At 32.8% G+C, this 17,366-nt stretch overlaps 1 protein-coding gene across 3 annotated transcripts in view; it reads left to right on the top strand.

Annotated features, from left to right (window-relative positions):
- The window catches only part of LOC142322182 (syndecan-2-B-like), a 61,054-nt gene that overhangs the window by 5,460 nt on the left and 38,228 nt on the right, over nt 1-17,366 (top strand). For 2 of the 3 annotated variants that reach the window (XM_075360978.1, XM_075360969.1), the window contains exon 2: nt 15,443-15,523. The exons of the other annotated variant lie outside the window; for it this stretch is intronic. In XM_075360978.1, coding sequence (XP_075217093.1) covers nt 15,443-15,523 — 81 coding nt within the window. The remainder of the gene's footprint in view (nt 1-15,442; nt 15,524-17,366) is intronic. 3 annotated transcript variants of the gene reach the window in all.

The raw sequence follows: 17,366 nt of genomic DNA, 5'->3' as shown, positions 1-17,366 counted from the left end.
CTTTTTTTTCTTGAAATGCAAAATCATTGTGGTGAACTGACTGATTGTTCTATTAACAATGCTAAGTATTACCTTCATTCCAGTAGGCTTGACATATTGATCAAGGAGTATACCGAGGGTTCAGTGAAGAAACAGTGGGAAAGAACTTTACTCTTCAATTTCTGTAGTAAGGCTGACAAGGGATGCTTGTTATTTCTGGAAATTGCGTTGCTATTCATAGTAATGGTTGGTATTGTACGTTAGGCTGAAACTGTTGTGGCTTCTTCACAGCAGCCAGATGAGATGTGTCTTGAGGCCATGAAGATGATCTCTGGTAAAGCCCTCTAAGGGCTAGGTACAGAGGCGGTAGTGTGACGGTCCGACCAGTCACTATTAAAATAATAAATAGATGGGATAGAATAGAATTTCAGCAACTGTTCTAACTTTGTTCAAGAGTGGTTTTCATGTATGAAAATATGGAAGTTACAACTTTGAAAAAATAAACAACGGAATGCACACTGTGATAGTTATTAAATACATACATTACACTATAAATAAAATCCTACATTATTTATAAAAAATAAGTTTTTGTAGGTTTTACAGGACAATAACTGAGTATTTTAGTAGTATATTAATAGGTTGTAATATATTTATAGACTAGATTACTGCATTAATTTAGAATTGGTCAAAACATTACTTAATCTTTGTGCTACTATTTTTATTATATTTTCTTATGACTAAATCATTTATGAATTTGATTGATGTTAGGTTTTCCATGTCTGCATTCAAACCATGAAATGAAGCTACCTATAGTATGTAATCCCTCTGGGGTCGGGTCTCATACTAACATTGCAATTTCTATTTTTTTTGCTGTCATCATTCACGTCATATTCAGGAACTTCAGTATTTTTGAGGATGTTCAGCAAATCCTCAATTAGTTCTACAACATTGTTGATACTTGCTTTCTTAGATCATCCCTTCAGATTCTTTTAAACTCGCATCTTATTTATTTATTTTCATGATTAACCTAACCTTTAAAGTTCTGTTCTATAAGTGAATGCCATAATTCAGCTAAAATGTAGTAGCTGTTGAAATTCTTAGGACATGCAGATATGTCGTAATTTTCAGCTAGAAGGTGACCATAATATTGTGTTACAGTTTTTTGAATTTCTTCACCTGACAACATTGACCCGTGCTATCTGCTTTGACATGAAGATAACATTACTTTCAAAAATAGTAAAATGATGATGTACTGTCAGTGTTCCTACCACTACTTATATTCTCATCGTATTATTAGACAGTTCATGTTATACTTTTTATATTTCTTCCTTCTCGAGTGAGTAACTATTATAACAAAATTGTAATCTGTAAATAATCCTTATTTGTAGTTTTTTAATATATAATCTGATAATAACAGGTAACATACAACATTAGACTTTTTTTTCGTGTTCTTAGCAGTGCATATTTCATTTTTATGCATTATGTTGTCATTGTTTAAAATATTATTATTTTATTAGAAACAGCTAGTTAAAATAATATTAATTTTTGAAATAAAGTTTAGTAGATAATGTTTTATCAGAGTAGTATGTGTTTTTAACTACTATCTGAATTTTTTGTTGTACTATATCCTTTTTGTAAGAACTTATCATTTAATGATAATTTTCAATTTTTTTTCTGTATTTTCAAAATATAATTAGCAATTTCAACATCAGTGATATTTTCTGTCTGTATTGAATCGCTTTAAATAATTACAGGAAGTGAACAGTATGTTAATAGCCTTGACATAATTGAGAAATCGTGTCAGTGGAATTTCTTTTAGCAAAGAATTATGGATTCTTTAGTTACATGTAGAATTATTTGCAAGGAACCTTCTGTAACCACACGTTCCATCAATTTATAACATATTCTTCAGTTATATGCTGATAAATAGAAGAAAGCAATAAATGCAAAGATAGAATGATTCTTTTTTTCGGTTGAAAATATGTATTTTACAAAAGCATTATAAATAAGAGTTACATTTTATAAAGAAGAAGCAAATAACTCTTTTTTTTTTAAATTTTAATTCTGATGTGGCTTTAAATGTATTTGTCAATGGTGAAAGACAAGAAAGTGAGATCAAGTTTGTGAGTAGGAGCCTTCCTACCACAAAGTCATTCATTTTCTATAAAGGTATTCGTCAGAAAAATAAAATTTACTAAGATATTTTTTGTAACATCACAATAAGCATCTATTTCATACTATTACAGTACATGAAGTCTACTGAACACATTAAGATTAAATTCTTATTTATAATGTAATTTTTTTCTTTTTTTTATGAAAACAACCAAGACAGTGGTAAGTGATAACTACTCAAACTTGATCTCATGTTCTTGTCTTTCACCATCAGCAAATACATTCAAAACCATATCAGAATTAAAACATATATATGTATATATAATTTTTTTTTTAGTTTATCCATTTTTTTAATTCTACAGTAATTTTTGTATGGCTAAGGTGTACTTTTATACCATAAGTAAATTAAATTATTCAGTTTACACTACCGCATATGTTATCAATTTATCATTTTATAATTTACATCTAAGATGGTTAAAGTTAATCATTTTCCAGTATGAAATAAAAGATTGTTTAACAATAACTGGTATGTGATGTGTTTTTACTTTTATTTATGTACATGTGAGTATAATTATCACATCGTTGTAAAGAGTTTTGAAATCATATTAACTCTTTTTTAGAACTACTTATTGTGTGTCTTTTAAAAAATTTGTTAAATCTTGATTATTTAATTTGCAACACTGCAAGTGAATAATGTAAATGCCTAATTATTTTAGTCACCAACATAAAATAATTAAACCTCGACCACTAAAAGATCTAAATTCATCAGGACAAATGCGGGTGGTCAGTAGCATTCTAATTAAATGCCTATTTCAAAGATACAATAATATGTAATACAACAGATATTGCTGAACATATTTTATGAAAAATTGATGTTTTTTCCAAGTTGTAAACATTAAAAAAAAAGTATTTTGTTTTGTTTTAAATTTAATTACTAAAACATATTAAAGAAAAAACCTGTTTTTTAATACAAAAATGTTCTCAAAATAATTTTTTTTTACATATAAACTATTGAATTAGTTAAAAATCTATATAAAAGAAAATGTTCTATTAATTTTTGATCGGTTGCGTTTTACATATTTAACAACACTGATTCTTCTAGCTATGTAGACTTTTACTTAAAAGTCTACATATGACATTTTATCCGTCATAGGTCAGATAAATAATAACGTAAACGGTTTCTTATATCTCAATTAAATTGAAGTTAAATAATTTTTTACCTTTGTTTTCACTTCCGGTTTTCTACACATTTTTGTAACTTTCATCCGTTAACAGTGTAACATTCTGCGTGATATTTTGCTTTGCCGGTAATAATTCTTGAATAATCTGGGTGATCTGACAGCAGCTGACCTTCAAACCACCTTTCATAAATTTCCCTGACCGTGTCATCGTGCTCACCTGGTGTGTTTTTTTGCAGAGAAATATGAGTTTGGCATTTTCTACGAAACCATTCTCATTAGCTGCATGAACCGTTACAAAACAAGAACCACCTGCAGTAGCGGTCATCAGTCCTGAGCTTAAGCCCACTACAGCGGATTGTCAAGCACGCGTGGTGGTTTTGTCCTTCTATACCTTTTTCACTGAAATTCTAAGGTTAGTTACAGTTCAATTGCGTATACTATATTCCAGTTGCTTCCTTATTTACCCGAATCATCTTACATAATTACGGATAATGCCGCCTCATTTTGTCATCGTTTCATAAGATAAATTTTATTTCTTTGAATTACAAAAAACAATTTTTTTTAAGGAGTCTGTGTAAGGTGTTACGACTTAGTTTTTCCAGATAATTTTCATCATTCAACACCTTAAGTTATGTCTCAGAGTGAGGTGGAATATTACTTCTGAAAATGTGATATCTTTGTATAATTATGTTGAAATCACTACAACAACCTTGGACCTTATCTTCCTTCTTTTCTTTGCATAGCCTGAAATCACATCTTACCGCTATTATGATATGATGATCAATTTTTTCTGATGCTTAAGTTGTCCCCGTTTGCTTGACCGTTGTATAGATAAATTTGCAACTCTTTTTCTGTAAAATGCCGATTAATATATTTAAAATATTCCCTTTTCCTTTCCTGATGAAGAGTATTAAAAATAGAAAATGCATGAAGAATAAATATTAGCATGTCGATTGAAAATTCTCTAAACCTTTAATTTTGCAGAAAAACTAGAAATATTAAACATTTAATGTGTTAAAATTTTGTTGTTTCAATTTAAAAATAATTTTTCAGAACAGAATGTGCGGAAAGGTCTTCTTCCACAAGACAATAGTTCTGACCAGACGATGATCAGAAATTATCAGTCATTTTGATGTAAAGAATACAAAATTTTATTTGATATAAAAATACGGCGTGAATTTAAATTATGGCTGAGCTTATTGATATTTTTTACAAACCATCAGTATTTCACTAAACTTTAGAATATCTTGTAATAGTGTTACTCTAAAAGGAAGCATCAGTTCATGCTATCTTATTGCATATATGTAATGTAATAGTTGTCTGTCGGAGTTGGTATTGATTTGATTTTAAATTACAATTTTACAAATGCACATAAAATTTTATTAAAGGCATGACAAAGAAGAATCGCCATCATATTCTTCTTTCGTTTCATTCAGTAGAAGAGATGGTGACCTTCTACTGAAGGAAGAGATTTAAATTTAAACTTTAGCATGTACCATGATAATACTATCGATTCGGAATACATTCGAAAACATGCTAATTTTTTTATATAAAGGTATTAAATGTAGAATGACACTGGAGATTAACTATGGAGAGTGTTGTACACAAGGGTTAAATATATTTTTGAAAATACCATTAAAAATAAAAATTCGGAGACGAATCTTCTTTTAGGAAATGTTTGACAGATAGTTCTTTTATTGATTACTGATCACACAGCAAACAAATTCATCCGAAATTACTGTAGAAAACTGATATAGAATTAACCTGTTGGTCGATACAGTTCTTCATACAGTTATTAGTAACACCATCTAAAGTAGGAAGTTGCCATATCCGGTGCACACGATGCAAAACAACGGTTCATTCCAACTTGACAGATTCTCCTGCAGTAAAATGTTTGGTAGGAGAGAGGTGTTTCTCACAGAAGGATTTCCAGGCCAAAAAAATCTTAATATAACTTCTGTTATACTTAACCGTAAACTTCGCCGATTCTGTTGATGAATGTAATTTTCATATTGTGGACTAAGCTAAAAGAGTCGTTTATTTTACAGAGTTTGAAGAGATTCTCTCATAAAGAAGATTAAACAAAACGGCGTGTGTTCTCCGATTGCAAGTCTTGATCGTTAAGTTATTTTTAAGCGATTGAAAGTAATAAAATGCAACGCTCGAAAGGATGTTAATATTCGGTGCAACAGTGCAGAGTTAATTTGTAGTTGTATCTTGATCCATGGTAACATATTGACCAAGAAGTGTGCGTGCGAGCGCACATACATGTAGAACACAGTTGATGTTGTTGATCCTTTTCTAATTTGACCCTAGGTAAAGGTGAAACCCAGAACACGAAAAAGATGTATGTCTATTATTTTATCAAACTTTAACCACCGTAAGAAGTAACGTATTGAGGTTGACAGCAACGTTAAAACGGTTAAGTTAAAAAAAAGGTAATCTTATATTCGTGTTAGTTCTTAAGTCATACAAGAACGGATTTTATTATTCTCTTACCGACTGAATCCTCTGGTCGGATAAAAAAATTGTTCTGTTGTAAAACGTTCAGCCTTGAAGAGTAATAAGAATTGAGGTGTTTCTTTCTTGTCCAGAGAAGAACTAATTACGTTAAACTTTTAACGTTTAGATCATTGAACAGTTAGATACCTACATTCATCTTTTTCACGGTTTGTTTTTTCATATTTACTCGTGAAAATTGCACGGCAAGTGTTTTGAACGTTGTGAGAGTTTCATTTTAATTTCTTGAATTTTTACCAGAAAATACTTGGAATATTATTACGAAATTGTATATTTCATTAAGCTGTAACTTTTCAGTAATTGTCGATTACAAAAAAGGCTCTTCAAATTATCCGTGCAGAAAATGTAATTTTTCGTTTAAATTATCTGGTAAAATACGTAAAACGGGAACTTTGAGAGATAGCCTCCTGTAAAATATAAATTTTATCGAAAATCGCTGTTCAGTGAAGAGTAGAATTTAAACTACGTAAAAAGTAATATTTTTTGTGGCCGGTTTTTCCAAGGTTGTTTAAAAGTTATCACATTTGAAATGGGTTAAAAATATAAACAAACGGGGATTTTCATCTGTAACTTTGAATCGAATCGTTCTTTCCTTAATAGAAAGGGACTATTGTTATCAGTTGTTTTATTACATTATTGGGGTCAACGGGTTAAATTTAATGAAAGATTAATTTCGTATGATGTTAAAATATTATCTTAATGCTTATTTTGTGATTTAGTACTGTAACTTTTTATGTAGACCGCAGTTATTGCGCTTTTCTTAATATCATCGCTTTAAAAGCTTGTTTATCAATCGATTTAAAAATTAGGTATTTTTCTATATAAATTTGAGAAGTGTAGCCGCTATTTGTTATTGCTAAACATTTTGTCCGTTTTGTTAGACAAAACGTTACCTTCTACGAAAGTAAAAAATGAGTATTTTTCCGGGTATTCGTTTCTTCTAATCTTTTTAAACGGTAAAAAAACGCTCTGTTATTTCTTAAAATCGAACTAAAACATGGAGATGTGTGTCGCTCGCGTTAGATAGATACCGACGTTATGACGTATATATAAAGATCGTTTGTGTTGATTAAGTGAGGAGTGGGTTATGAACTGTCGATATATACTCGTTGGTGACGATTTCCTTTTCCGCAAAAAGTAAATTTTGGGATTTAAACAATGATAAAACGTTTTATCATAAAATTATAATATATCTTTTATATTCAATTATTTTCTCGAAATAGGACGAAAAAATGAAAACGAAAATAAATGATTTAATACATATTAAATTAATAATATGGCCCAACGACGACTCTATAAGATTCGTTTAGAAAATTATAGATTTAAACAAACATTTAGTAGATTTCCAAAGAATCTTGGTCTATGAATCTCGGGTTCACAGGAACCGGAGTTAAAGAGTCAAAAAACGGGGTTTTTAGGTACATTTTCAGCGTTTTTCTTTGTGTTAGACTCAATGTTTTACCGATTTCGATGAAACATGATAGGTTGATGTAAACCTTAGAAATAGAACTATTGACGTTCAAGCGAATCGGTTCATAGGAACCGAAGCTAGAGGCAAAAAACTGGGTTTTCGGTACGTTTTTAAGGATTTAATGTTGTAACTTGAAGGGTTATTAGAAAGCCCAAATCAGATTTTTGGGAGCACCGCCAGGTGCGAGCTGGTTTCGCTACAGTACTTTATTTTCGCAATAATCCAAAATGTGATCTATATGGAGAGGGATGTGTGATGAATGAAGGAAAGGGGTTTGTGTACAAAAAAAATCAGTTTTGAGATTTCAGTCGTTTTAGGTCAATCTGAATCTTTTATTTTTTGTGAGCACGGCACAAATTATGGGTAACAGTAGGATGTTGGCAAGTATCATTTTTTTGTTAAGCAATTGATGCAGTCACAACTCTACAACTTTATGAAAAGGAGGAAAAAAATACATTATACAAGTAAAATAAATATATTTATTGGAACAATATACCGGATAATCATTTGAAAAGTTACCACGTTTATTATTCGACAGCTATCAGTCCCATAGTATTTTTGTTTGCAGGCATGTACACCATTCTGGGGGGAACCATTTTCAAAGAGGTAGAACCCACCCTTTCCGCTACACCTTTTTTTAAAGCGGTGGAGGAACCCCATTTACGGGCGCCTAAGCAATGTCGGGCTCGCTAACAGGTTCCGCCACTTATAATCAGGGACGTATGAATACCTGCGCACTATCGACTAAACCCCCACTCCTGGCTTCCCCCTTCCTGGGACTGCTTATGAAAACATTTCATCAGAAGAAGGGGGAACCGCCCACACACACAGTCATAACAATCCAACAGTCTCACACAACACTACTGGAAGCAACACATTCAGCATGTCAAATACATACACCGACAACACACCAGAACCTGCAGAAAACAGGACCCGCTACTAAGATCCACAACACCCACACAGCCGTCAAGACAGAAATCTTAAATAGTCACACCACTTATCAGTAGCCACCATTGTAATAAAATTTTTTTAAGTTTCTGTCCCAGCTGATATAAGTATAAAATTACGTGATATTACTTCTTAAACCATTTGAAATAATCATAATGTGGATTAAAACTGTGAAAATTATTTTTTGAATTACCAACAAAATTTCGCTCTTAAATGTTTTCTAAATTTTCAAGGGTTGAAACTTTTTTTTTTTTTAATGAGACGACGTAGCTTGTGACATCTTATTGGAAGGCCCTTTGAATGACATGTAATTTGGTACAAATAAACTAATTGGTTCATTGGTATTGAAGTTATGATTAAAAATGTGTTTTTTTTAGATTATGTTGGGATACAGATTTATTGACCCAAAACATTAGATCTGAAATCGTCCGTTATGGTTAAATATATGGGTTTTAGGTTTCTCCAGCATTGACAAAGCGTACCAGGAAACACAGCATTATAACATAGTTAAACATACGAAAAATCAATAAAAAAAATAAATATTTATTACCGGATAAATGTAATGATTAGTTAATTTTGTTAGGAAGGTTTACAACAATAAGAGTTCCTAAAAAATAATAAATGAACACATTTTTTTTACCTCAATAAAATAAAAGTTATCAATTTTTAAATCATTTCAAAATGATTCGCATTTTCCTGTAAACAATAATAAAGTCGTTGTTGAAATTCATATCTTTTATTAAAATTTCTCTAGTTACATCCCTACATGTTCTTACAATTTTATTTTTCAACTCTTTTATGTTAGCACGAATTTCTTTATAAATTACTGATTTTAAATGACCCCACAAAGAAATGCAGTGGTGTAAGATCAGCAGATCTTACACTCAACCGTTCTTTTTCTACTTATCTAATGCCCAGTAAACATTCGGTCCAACCATTGTCGACCTGAAAGTGAATAGTGAGCTGGTGCAACATCTTGCTGAAAGTGAAGCATGTCTTCGTTAAGTAACATGTTTTTATTGTCATCTAACTGATTTTTTAATGCATGGACTATTAGTGGGTGAATGACTTCATCCAGCAACTGCAAATACTTTTCACCTGTCAAATTCCCATCGATAAATACTGGACCGATTATGTTATCACGTGAATCCCGGCTCAAACATTTATTTTTTCAGGATGCCGCTTGTTTCCAACATTGAAAACAAAAATATTTACATCGCTCCAGTATCGGCAGTTATGTTTATTAACAAAGCCATTTAGAAAGAAGGTGAATTCGTCATAAAAACAAATATTTTTTTTGTAAACATTGGGTTGGCTTCTATTAATTAAATCATTTCTTCACAAAATTCAATCCTTCTGTCAGCGTCATCCTCATTTAGTTCTTGATGCAGTTGAATTTTATACGGAAAACATTTATTCAATTTTAATGTACTGAAAACAGAACCATAAGAAACCTCAGTTTCACAGGATATTTTACGAATTGAGCTTTGAGGATTTGCTACTACATTTCACAAGATTTCAACCGAAGTTAATTCGTCTAAAGCCGTTTGCCCTGTACCGTTTCTTATTCATGACAGTTCCCGTTTCTTGGAATCTTTGTACAAGTTTTACACTGTAAGAGTGTGAAACATTTTTATTTCGATGCCGTTTATTAAACGCTTGGGCAGTTCTTCTAGCACATTTATTTTGTTCTCCGTATGTAAAGATTAGTTCAGTTCTTTCTTCCAGATTGTAAGTAATTTTAGCGAGACAAATTTACTAGATACAAAAAATAAAAGGCCAAGTGGTAGAACAGTAACACAAACCAAATGCCAATTTTAACCAAAGAACACAATTTAAATAAAACATGATGATGAAATAAATACAATAAATACTTTTTGCTACTAATTACATACAATAGGAAAGAAATCAATTTGCAAAAATTTACCACAGAAACTAAGATCACAATATTTGGCAGAAAATTAGACCTGTAACAAGGTAATACATTTTTCAACATGTTACCAGCAAAGAAGTAGGTACTTATAGCTTTTTCGTATGTTTAACTGATATTATAATGCTGTGTTTACTGTTACGTTTTTTCAATGCTGGAGAAACCTAAAACCCATATCTTTAACAAGAACGGACAATTTCAGACCTAATGTTTTGGGTCAGTAACACTATCCCCCAAAATAACCTAAAAAACACATTTTTAACCTTAACTTTAATACCAGTGAACCAATTTTTAGTTTATTTGTACCAAATTACTTGTCATTCAAAGGGCCTTCTAATGAGGTGTCACAAGCTACATCGTCTAATTTAAAAAAATATATAATTTTTCAACCCTTGAAAATTTAGAAAACATTTAAGAGCGAAATTTTGTGTTGGTAATTTAAAAAATAATTTTCACAGTTTTAATTCACAGATTATGATTATTTCAAATGGTTTAAGAAATAATATCACGTAATTTTATAGTTATTTTTGTCGGATTGAAATTTAAAAAAATTACCCCAAATGGATTTTCGCACCTATCGAGCGAAAGGGTGGGCGGATTTTAGTTTTCTTTTCACCAAAATTCATTATTTTTTTCGGAATGCCAGTTAATGCAATTAAATGTTAACATTGCTATTTAAGATTTTTGAGTTGTGGTAGATGTAACGGAGAGGGTGGGTTCCACCCCTTTGAAAATAATTTAAAAAGGTTTCTCCTCGAGAATGGTGTACACGCCTGAAAACAAAAATACGATGGGACTAACAGCTGTTGAATAATAAATGTGGTAACTTTTCAAATGATCACTCTGTATAGTACCTCGCCGTATTATAAAAGAACACGTGATACTAATATAACATGAAGTACAAGAAAACACCGAAAGAAAATATTATTTTCAAAAATGATTTCAGCAGTTTAACATCCTTTCTTTCTTAAGTAAAACCGGAAATCCGTCCTTCTGACGCACTTAACTGCGACTAAGTTTTTTTAAATTCATTTTCTTTATATTGTTTATAAGGATATTTACTACATAGATTATTCATTAGGAGATATGATTTACTCACAAAAAAATGTTACATGAAGACCTAGGCTGGATACTATTTCATATTGGGGTCACGGGTATGACCGTGTTATTGATCGACAATAACTACAGGTTCCTAAATTCGGCCCAAAATCTTCGTTATTATTTCAATGACTGTGATCAAACTTTTTTTTTTTAACTTTATATTTTGTTCTCGACAAACTTTTAATACAGTTTAGTTCTTTTAAATTTTCTAGACGATTTTTACCAAAACTTCTCATGGAAAATTTTTAGTGAAACGAAAAGACGTTTTGTAAGAGGTATCTGCATTGTCCACGAACGTTTGTAGAATCAGATATATTTTGCGTTTTATTTTCCTTTCAAGTTGTTTATACATCTTGACGTAGTCTGTCAAAATTGATTTTAATTGATAACTCTTCTCTTTCCGTCGTAGAAAAAAATGGCTGACCTAAACTTAGATGGGAAAACTACTTAACAATAATTCAAATATCAGACAACAATGGGGCCTAGCAGACTATTTTCTATAAAAAAGATTTTCTTCCTTTGTGCTCTGAGTATATTTAATAATTATTATTTATCCTGCCAGTAATATTTTTTTTAAGATCAGAATAAAAAAAGATTTGAATAAAAAAGTTAGAAACAATTTTTTGTTGTAAGTTCATCAAGAAAGTTTAATATTTTATTAAAAGTAGAAAAAAAAATAGATGATTGCGCCAAAACTCAAGCTGTCATACACAATATTTTGCCGTAAAAGTTAAAAAAATTCCTTAGCCTATTTTTATTGGTTTTAAGGCAAGGGGCTGACGTTATCAAACGTGAGCAATTTTATACGTGTTGCACCATCGGCTCTTAAAAGGTAATTTTCTTTATATTCAGACTTTTGATCCAAAACTTCCCTAACTGCTTCAGAAGAACGCTTCGTTCGCTAATGTATACTAACCGCATGGCATAGTAACATTAGATTTGGGCAAACGCGTACTTACGCGCCTGCGGCCATGGCCAGGAGGCCGCAAGCTGCTAATTTGTATGGAACGCGTATGAATAAACGCGCACGTGGCCTGTACGACCGACTGGCCGTTGCGAGCAGAGGTTTGTCGTTCTGGTCGCCACGACCTACCGAAATCTTGCAGTCACAATTCGTATTAATTATAATGGGACAAAGCGCACACCAGATTGCCAGTATGCGATCAGATAGCGACCTTTTCAGTTTTGTGCAAACGTATGCAAAGTTGTGTTAGATTGTAATTTTAGTGCGTAATTTACCAAACAAGTGCAAACGTGTAGTTTTCAAGTTCCGTCTTTTCTCTTGATTGTTTTTTAAAAATATTGATATAATGTCGAAAATTGCTTTTGATACAGAAAAATTCATTTCTGAAGTTAAGGAAAGACCAAGGTTTTGGTATCTGTCTTCGATGAATATTCCAACAAAAATTTCCTAAGCACAGACGCAATTATATGTCTATACCTCTTTTTTTTTTTACTGCAGATTGGTTTGCTTGGCATTTCTCCCGCCACCACCCCATTCGGTCGCCCTAAAGCATAAGACCGAATGTCTGTACCGCAAACGGCTACTGAGTCTCGAAACAGTTTAGCGACCAGTGTCCTAAATAGTTCCTAGAGTTTACCTAACAGCGTGAGCGAACTAAGCGCGGTGCCGTACACCACCGGCTTACGTGTCCCAACCTCTCACTTGTCATGTATTTACTAAAATGGGTAGACGCATCCGGTCTACTAAAAATATATATGACATCCATATCTAGGTAGCAATTCGCTGCCACGCCTAGATTTCTGAATGCCAGCAAGTGTCTGTCCACCTTATTAAAGCGCTTGGGGCCTTAATTGGCTGGTGGTCAGCCATATATTTCTAAGTTAGCTTCCCACAGCAGTACGGTAGGAGTCTTTCGCTTAAGTAAACTACTGATGTCGGTTGAACAAAGCAACCGCATCAAGGAATTCCCACACAGTTCGACAGTGCGGCTCTCACCACGTTGACTCGCCGCTTGTGGTGGCCAAATTTCCCCTTGACCTCCAAGTTCCAGGGTGGCCCGGTTTCTGCCCCCCTCCCAAAGAGCAGGGCAATCAAACATCAGGTGTTCATTTGACTGACACCCCGCAGACGCGCTGCTTATCAGCTGCTAGACGGAACCGAAACAGATATTGGTTCAAATTAACATGATTGGTGAGCACTTAAAAACGAACTCGGGGCATTCCATCCCCCAAGTCCCGTACAAACTTAAACAAGGATCTTCCCTTAGTCGTGGTGTCCCATTCCTGCTGCCATGATTCCATCCGAGGCTCTACAGTCTCTTCCGCAGACGGGAGATGGGCTACGGAACGAAATTTAGATCCAGTGCATTGTGATCACCGTTCCGTTCCGGTACTGGCTCGGCCCGAAACCGCATCCCAAATACTTCGGTCTCCCGGTCTCTTTGCAGTCTCCACATGGCTGCCCGAACTTTCACCACTAAATCGATTGGGGTAGCCTTTTCCAATACGGTGGTAGCCTCGTTGTTCTATACCGCTTATGTTGTCTGCAATTTTATTCAGTAAATCATCAAAACTCTTGACTGATATTCTTCTGAAATTGAAAAACCTTTTTTCATGTTGACGCAGATCAAAAAAAATTATAAAACATGCCTTTTGAAAAACGACTTCGTTAAATGGGATGTACTCCTTTCTTATTTGCTGTTCAAGCGATTATATAAATACACAACTGTAGCTACATTGGTGACATCAGTCTTGTGACTGGACGGCTGAGGCGCGGCCACCACCTAGCTGGCTGCAGCGGCTGGCCGCTTGTTAGGCCATATGCCCTAAGGCCCTGCTAAGGCAGTAACTACAGTTCACGGATAATTATGAAATTTCATATGAAGTGTGCGGTTAAACCGTTATGCGCAGAGCGCTAAATGGTTTGCTCCTAAACCTTGGTCATTAAATATAAAGTTCATTGTTGTTTTTTTTTAAATTCTCGTGTTATTTTCATAATATTGTGATACCAGATTTTATTTAATAATCGGAGAGGAACTCTCATCAAACTGCCAAAATATTTTTCATTCGAAAATTGTTTTACGTTCAAATCGCTTTTATTTTTCGCTTATGAAATCTTACCGAAGTTCATACCCAGCATGTAAATCACCAAAAACTGTCCCCGGACAACAGAGGAAACACCTGTTGGAAATTAGAAAAAATATCGATTGAAATTTTTTATAATGTGCATCCTTAGCGGTATTAAATAAAACTTTTTTACCAAAAGTTGACTGCATGACATCGTGAGAAATGATAAAATCAATAACAAAGAATTTTCTAATTTATTCAATATAACAAATTTTCCTATCAAAATTACATTGATTTTAATGACAGTAACCTTAATTATTCAATATTTCTCGAAATTTTTAATGTCGTGTAAAACACTAATAAATGGATCACTGCCACTTAGCTGTTGGCTCCTTATAAATTCTGCCAAATAACCCGCAAAATGTCTAGTGGTCCTCATTTTCTTGTTATCACCCGTTTAACCGTTCCCTAAAGTCTCTTAATTGTATTTACATGAGTCCACAAAGTTTAAGGGTACGGTTGACAGTATTGTGTTTCATGTCTTTCTTTCCATAAATTTTGATAAGATTTCCAATTATTTGGTACAATAATCATACCGGGCTTAATCTTTCAGTTGATTATTGTTATCAGTTGCTATATTTCGATCACCTAAAATAAAACATTAATTTATTTCTTGGAAAATGCTGCCGAAAATCTGTGGTCGGAAATATGTTCTTCCAGTACAGTTTTTGGGCAGATTCAGGTTTTCTATTCGAACATATTTTACAACTACGATTATATTCTTCGTTATATCCAATTTCCCCGTCGCACACTCTTGTCGTGTTGTCTTTATAATTTTTCGCAGCGCGTTCTGCAAAAATTTCATCTCGTCACTGAATTTAATGGGAGATTAGTGGTTGTGATCTGTAAATAAATTACCTACCGTTGCTTCAGTAGGATTTTTTTTAACCGTCTTAACAATTATACTTTGGAACGTCAGTTCGCCTTTGTACCTATTCTTATCACTATCATTATATCTTTCCCGAAACCGATTTCGTTTCCATTTCTGCTCTTATTAATTTTGATCACTCTCATATTGTTGAACAAATTTTAATTTCACTATCCTCGTTATCAGTGTTTTTGGAAATAGTTTTTATGTTATTTCAGCCTTTCTTTTCTTTTTTTTAACAGAGTGCGAACAAAATTGCCGATCTCCGTGGAGGACTGGTAGCGTCTGGGCCTTTCGTCTGGAGGTCCGTGGGTCGAATCCCGGTAAGGCATGGCATTTTCACACGTTATAAATGTCAATCTTTATATTCCCGCGCACAAGTTTCTTTTGTAAGCTTCTGTGGTGAATTAATTCATCGACCTAAAAGTATTAAAAAAAAATTAGATATGTTGAAATTAAGGGATTTAATCTAGGAAGAGGTTCTGCTCACCATCAACTTTGTTTAATATATAAGTTGATGCAGTAAAAAAACGTTGTAATATGAAGGAAAATAAATTATTTGCAGATGCCGTGGTTTCTTTAGAGAATGAAACAAGCCAAAAAAAATTACTAATTCATCAGCCAAAAGTTACTATTTAGTTACTATAAAGTTTGCCATATTTGAAATCGATATATAGCGTGGAATGTTTCGATTATCGATATCAGTCGGATGAATATAATGCACAAATACCATTGAAATAAACAAAAAACGAGTCCTTTTCCTTCAGTTTTGTGTTGAACGCAAAGATGACATGAATAAAATGCATCTCGACAGTTATTTGCCTTAAATATATATTCGGTACGTAGATAGCGTTCGGTATGAAAAATTATTTCAGTCGCAAACCTAAGAAAACCGGTATAATGAAATTTTGTGTTTAATCAAGCCTTCATAAAACGTGATTTACTGAACGGCTCAAAATATATTAAATATGCTGTAGTCTGTTTAATCTTTATTCCTCACCCGATAATTAATTACCTGATTATATTTATGTTTCAAACAATTCTCTCATGTCGGTAAAAATATCGGAAAAGAATCATTTAGGTCAGTCCTATGGCTGTTGAGTTTTAAGCAAACGTCATTGCATGCGCATTATCATTCGGGTATAGATGATGCAATGTGCATATCATGCACCGCTTTAATACTGTTTGCTGGTTTATCATATACTTTACTAATCTTTTTTTCACTGTAAGTTGAATCCTCATGTAAACGAATTGTATGTGCATTAGTGTTTTGTATACACCCAACGCTACGTTATTCAAGGCCACGGAAGTATTGTAGCCGCGATGAAAGACTGAAAGCAACTGTTCGAAGAAACACTAGAAAACAGCCTTTTAAATTTGATGCGGCTACTGCAGTAGTACTTTACTGTATATGTTATATAATGTTATGTACTGTATATATGGCAGTAATGCGTTATCCGTTTGTTTCTGTCAGGATTCAGCTAAATAAAAATCGCGTTACACTTCTGACGATAGGTGGTCTTATTTTATTCCTCGACTACTTTTACAACAAACACAATTTCATTTTATTACTTATAAATTCTCTTCAAAATATTTTAGGAACGCAAAAAAATGATTTTTTTCTACGTTACGCTCTTGTGAAATGCGTTAGAATATATTTTGCAAAAATGCATTATTAATGTTTTCTTATCACATATGGACGTATTTAGACTGATGATGTATCAACAATTTTTGAAGTACTGTCAGTCAGTTTATTTTTGCAAATAAAAACAAAGAAGCTGGTGTGTCCCTTTTGATAAACCGTATTAGATAATGTTTTTTTTTAAAAAAACTAGCATTATTACTGGCGGTTGAATTGATTTGTAAATAAAAATATGAAAAAAATTTCGTTTCGGTGCTAGGGATCGGTAATTCTTTCAAAAAATTGTTAACCGGTTAATTATCTCGATTAATACTTCACAACTGTGTATTCTACAGTATTGTGCGCTGTCTATAAATATTTTCCCTCTGTACAGTAATTAATTTAGAAATTATTTTTAAATCTCATTTCTGTTCGTCATAATAACGGTTACTATTGTTATTTACAATTCATTGTAAATGACATGAAAACGCATAGAAAAATAACGCAAAAAAATAATGGAATATAAAATAATACTTAGTTATTAG

This window comes from Lycorma delicatula, chromosome 1, assembly GCF_047948215.1.
Source record: "Lycorma delicatula isolate Av1 chromosome 1, ASM4794821v1, whole genome shotgun sequence".
NCBI classification, from domain to species: domain Eukaryota; kingdom Metazoa; phylum Arthropoda; class Insecta; order Hemiptera; family Fulgoridae; genus Lycorma; species Lycorma delicatula.
The sequence above is the reverse complement of the archived record's forward strand: the minus strand, read 5'-3'. Positions and strand labels throughout refer to the sequence as shown.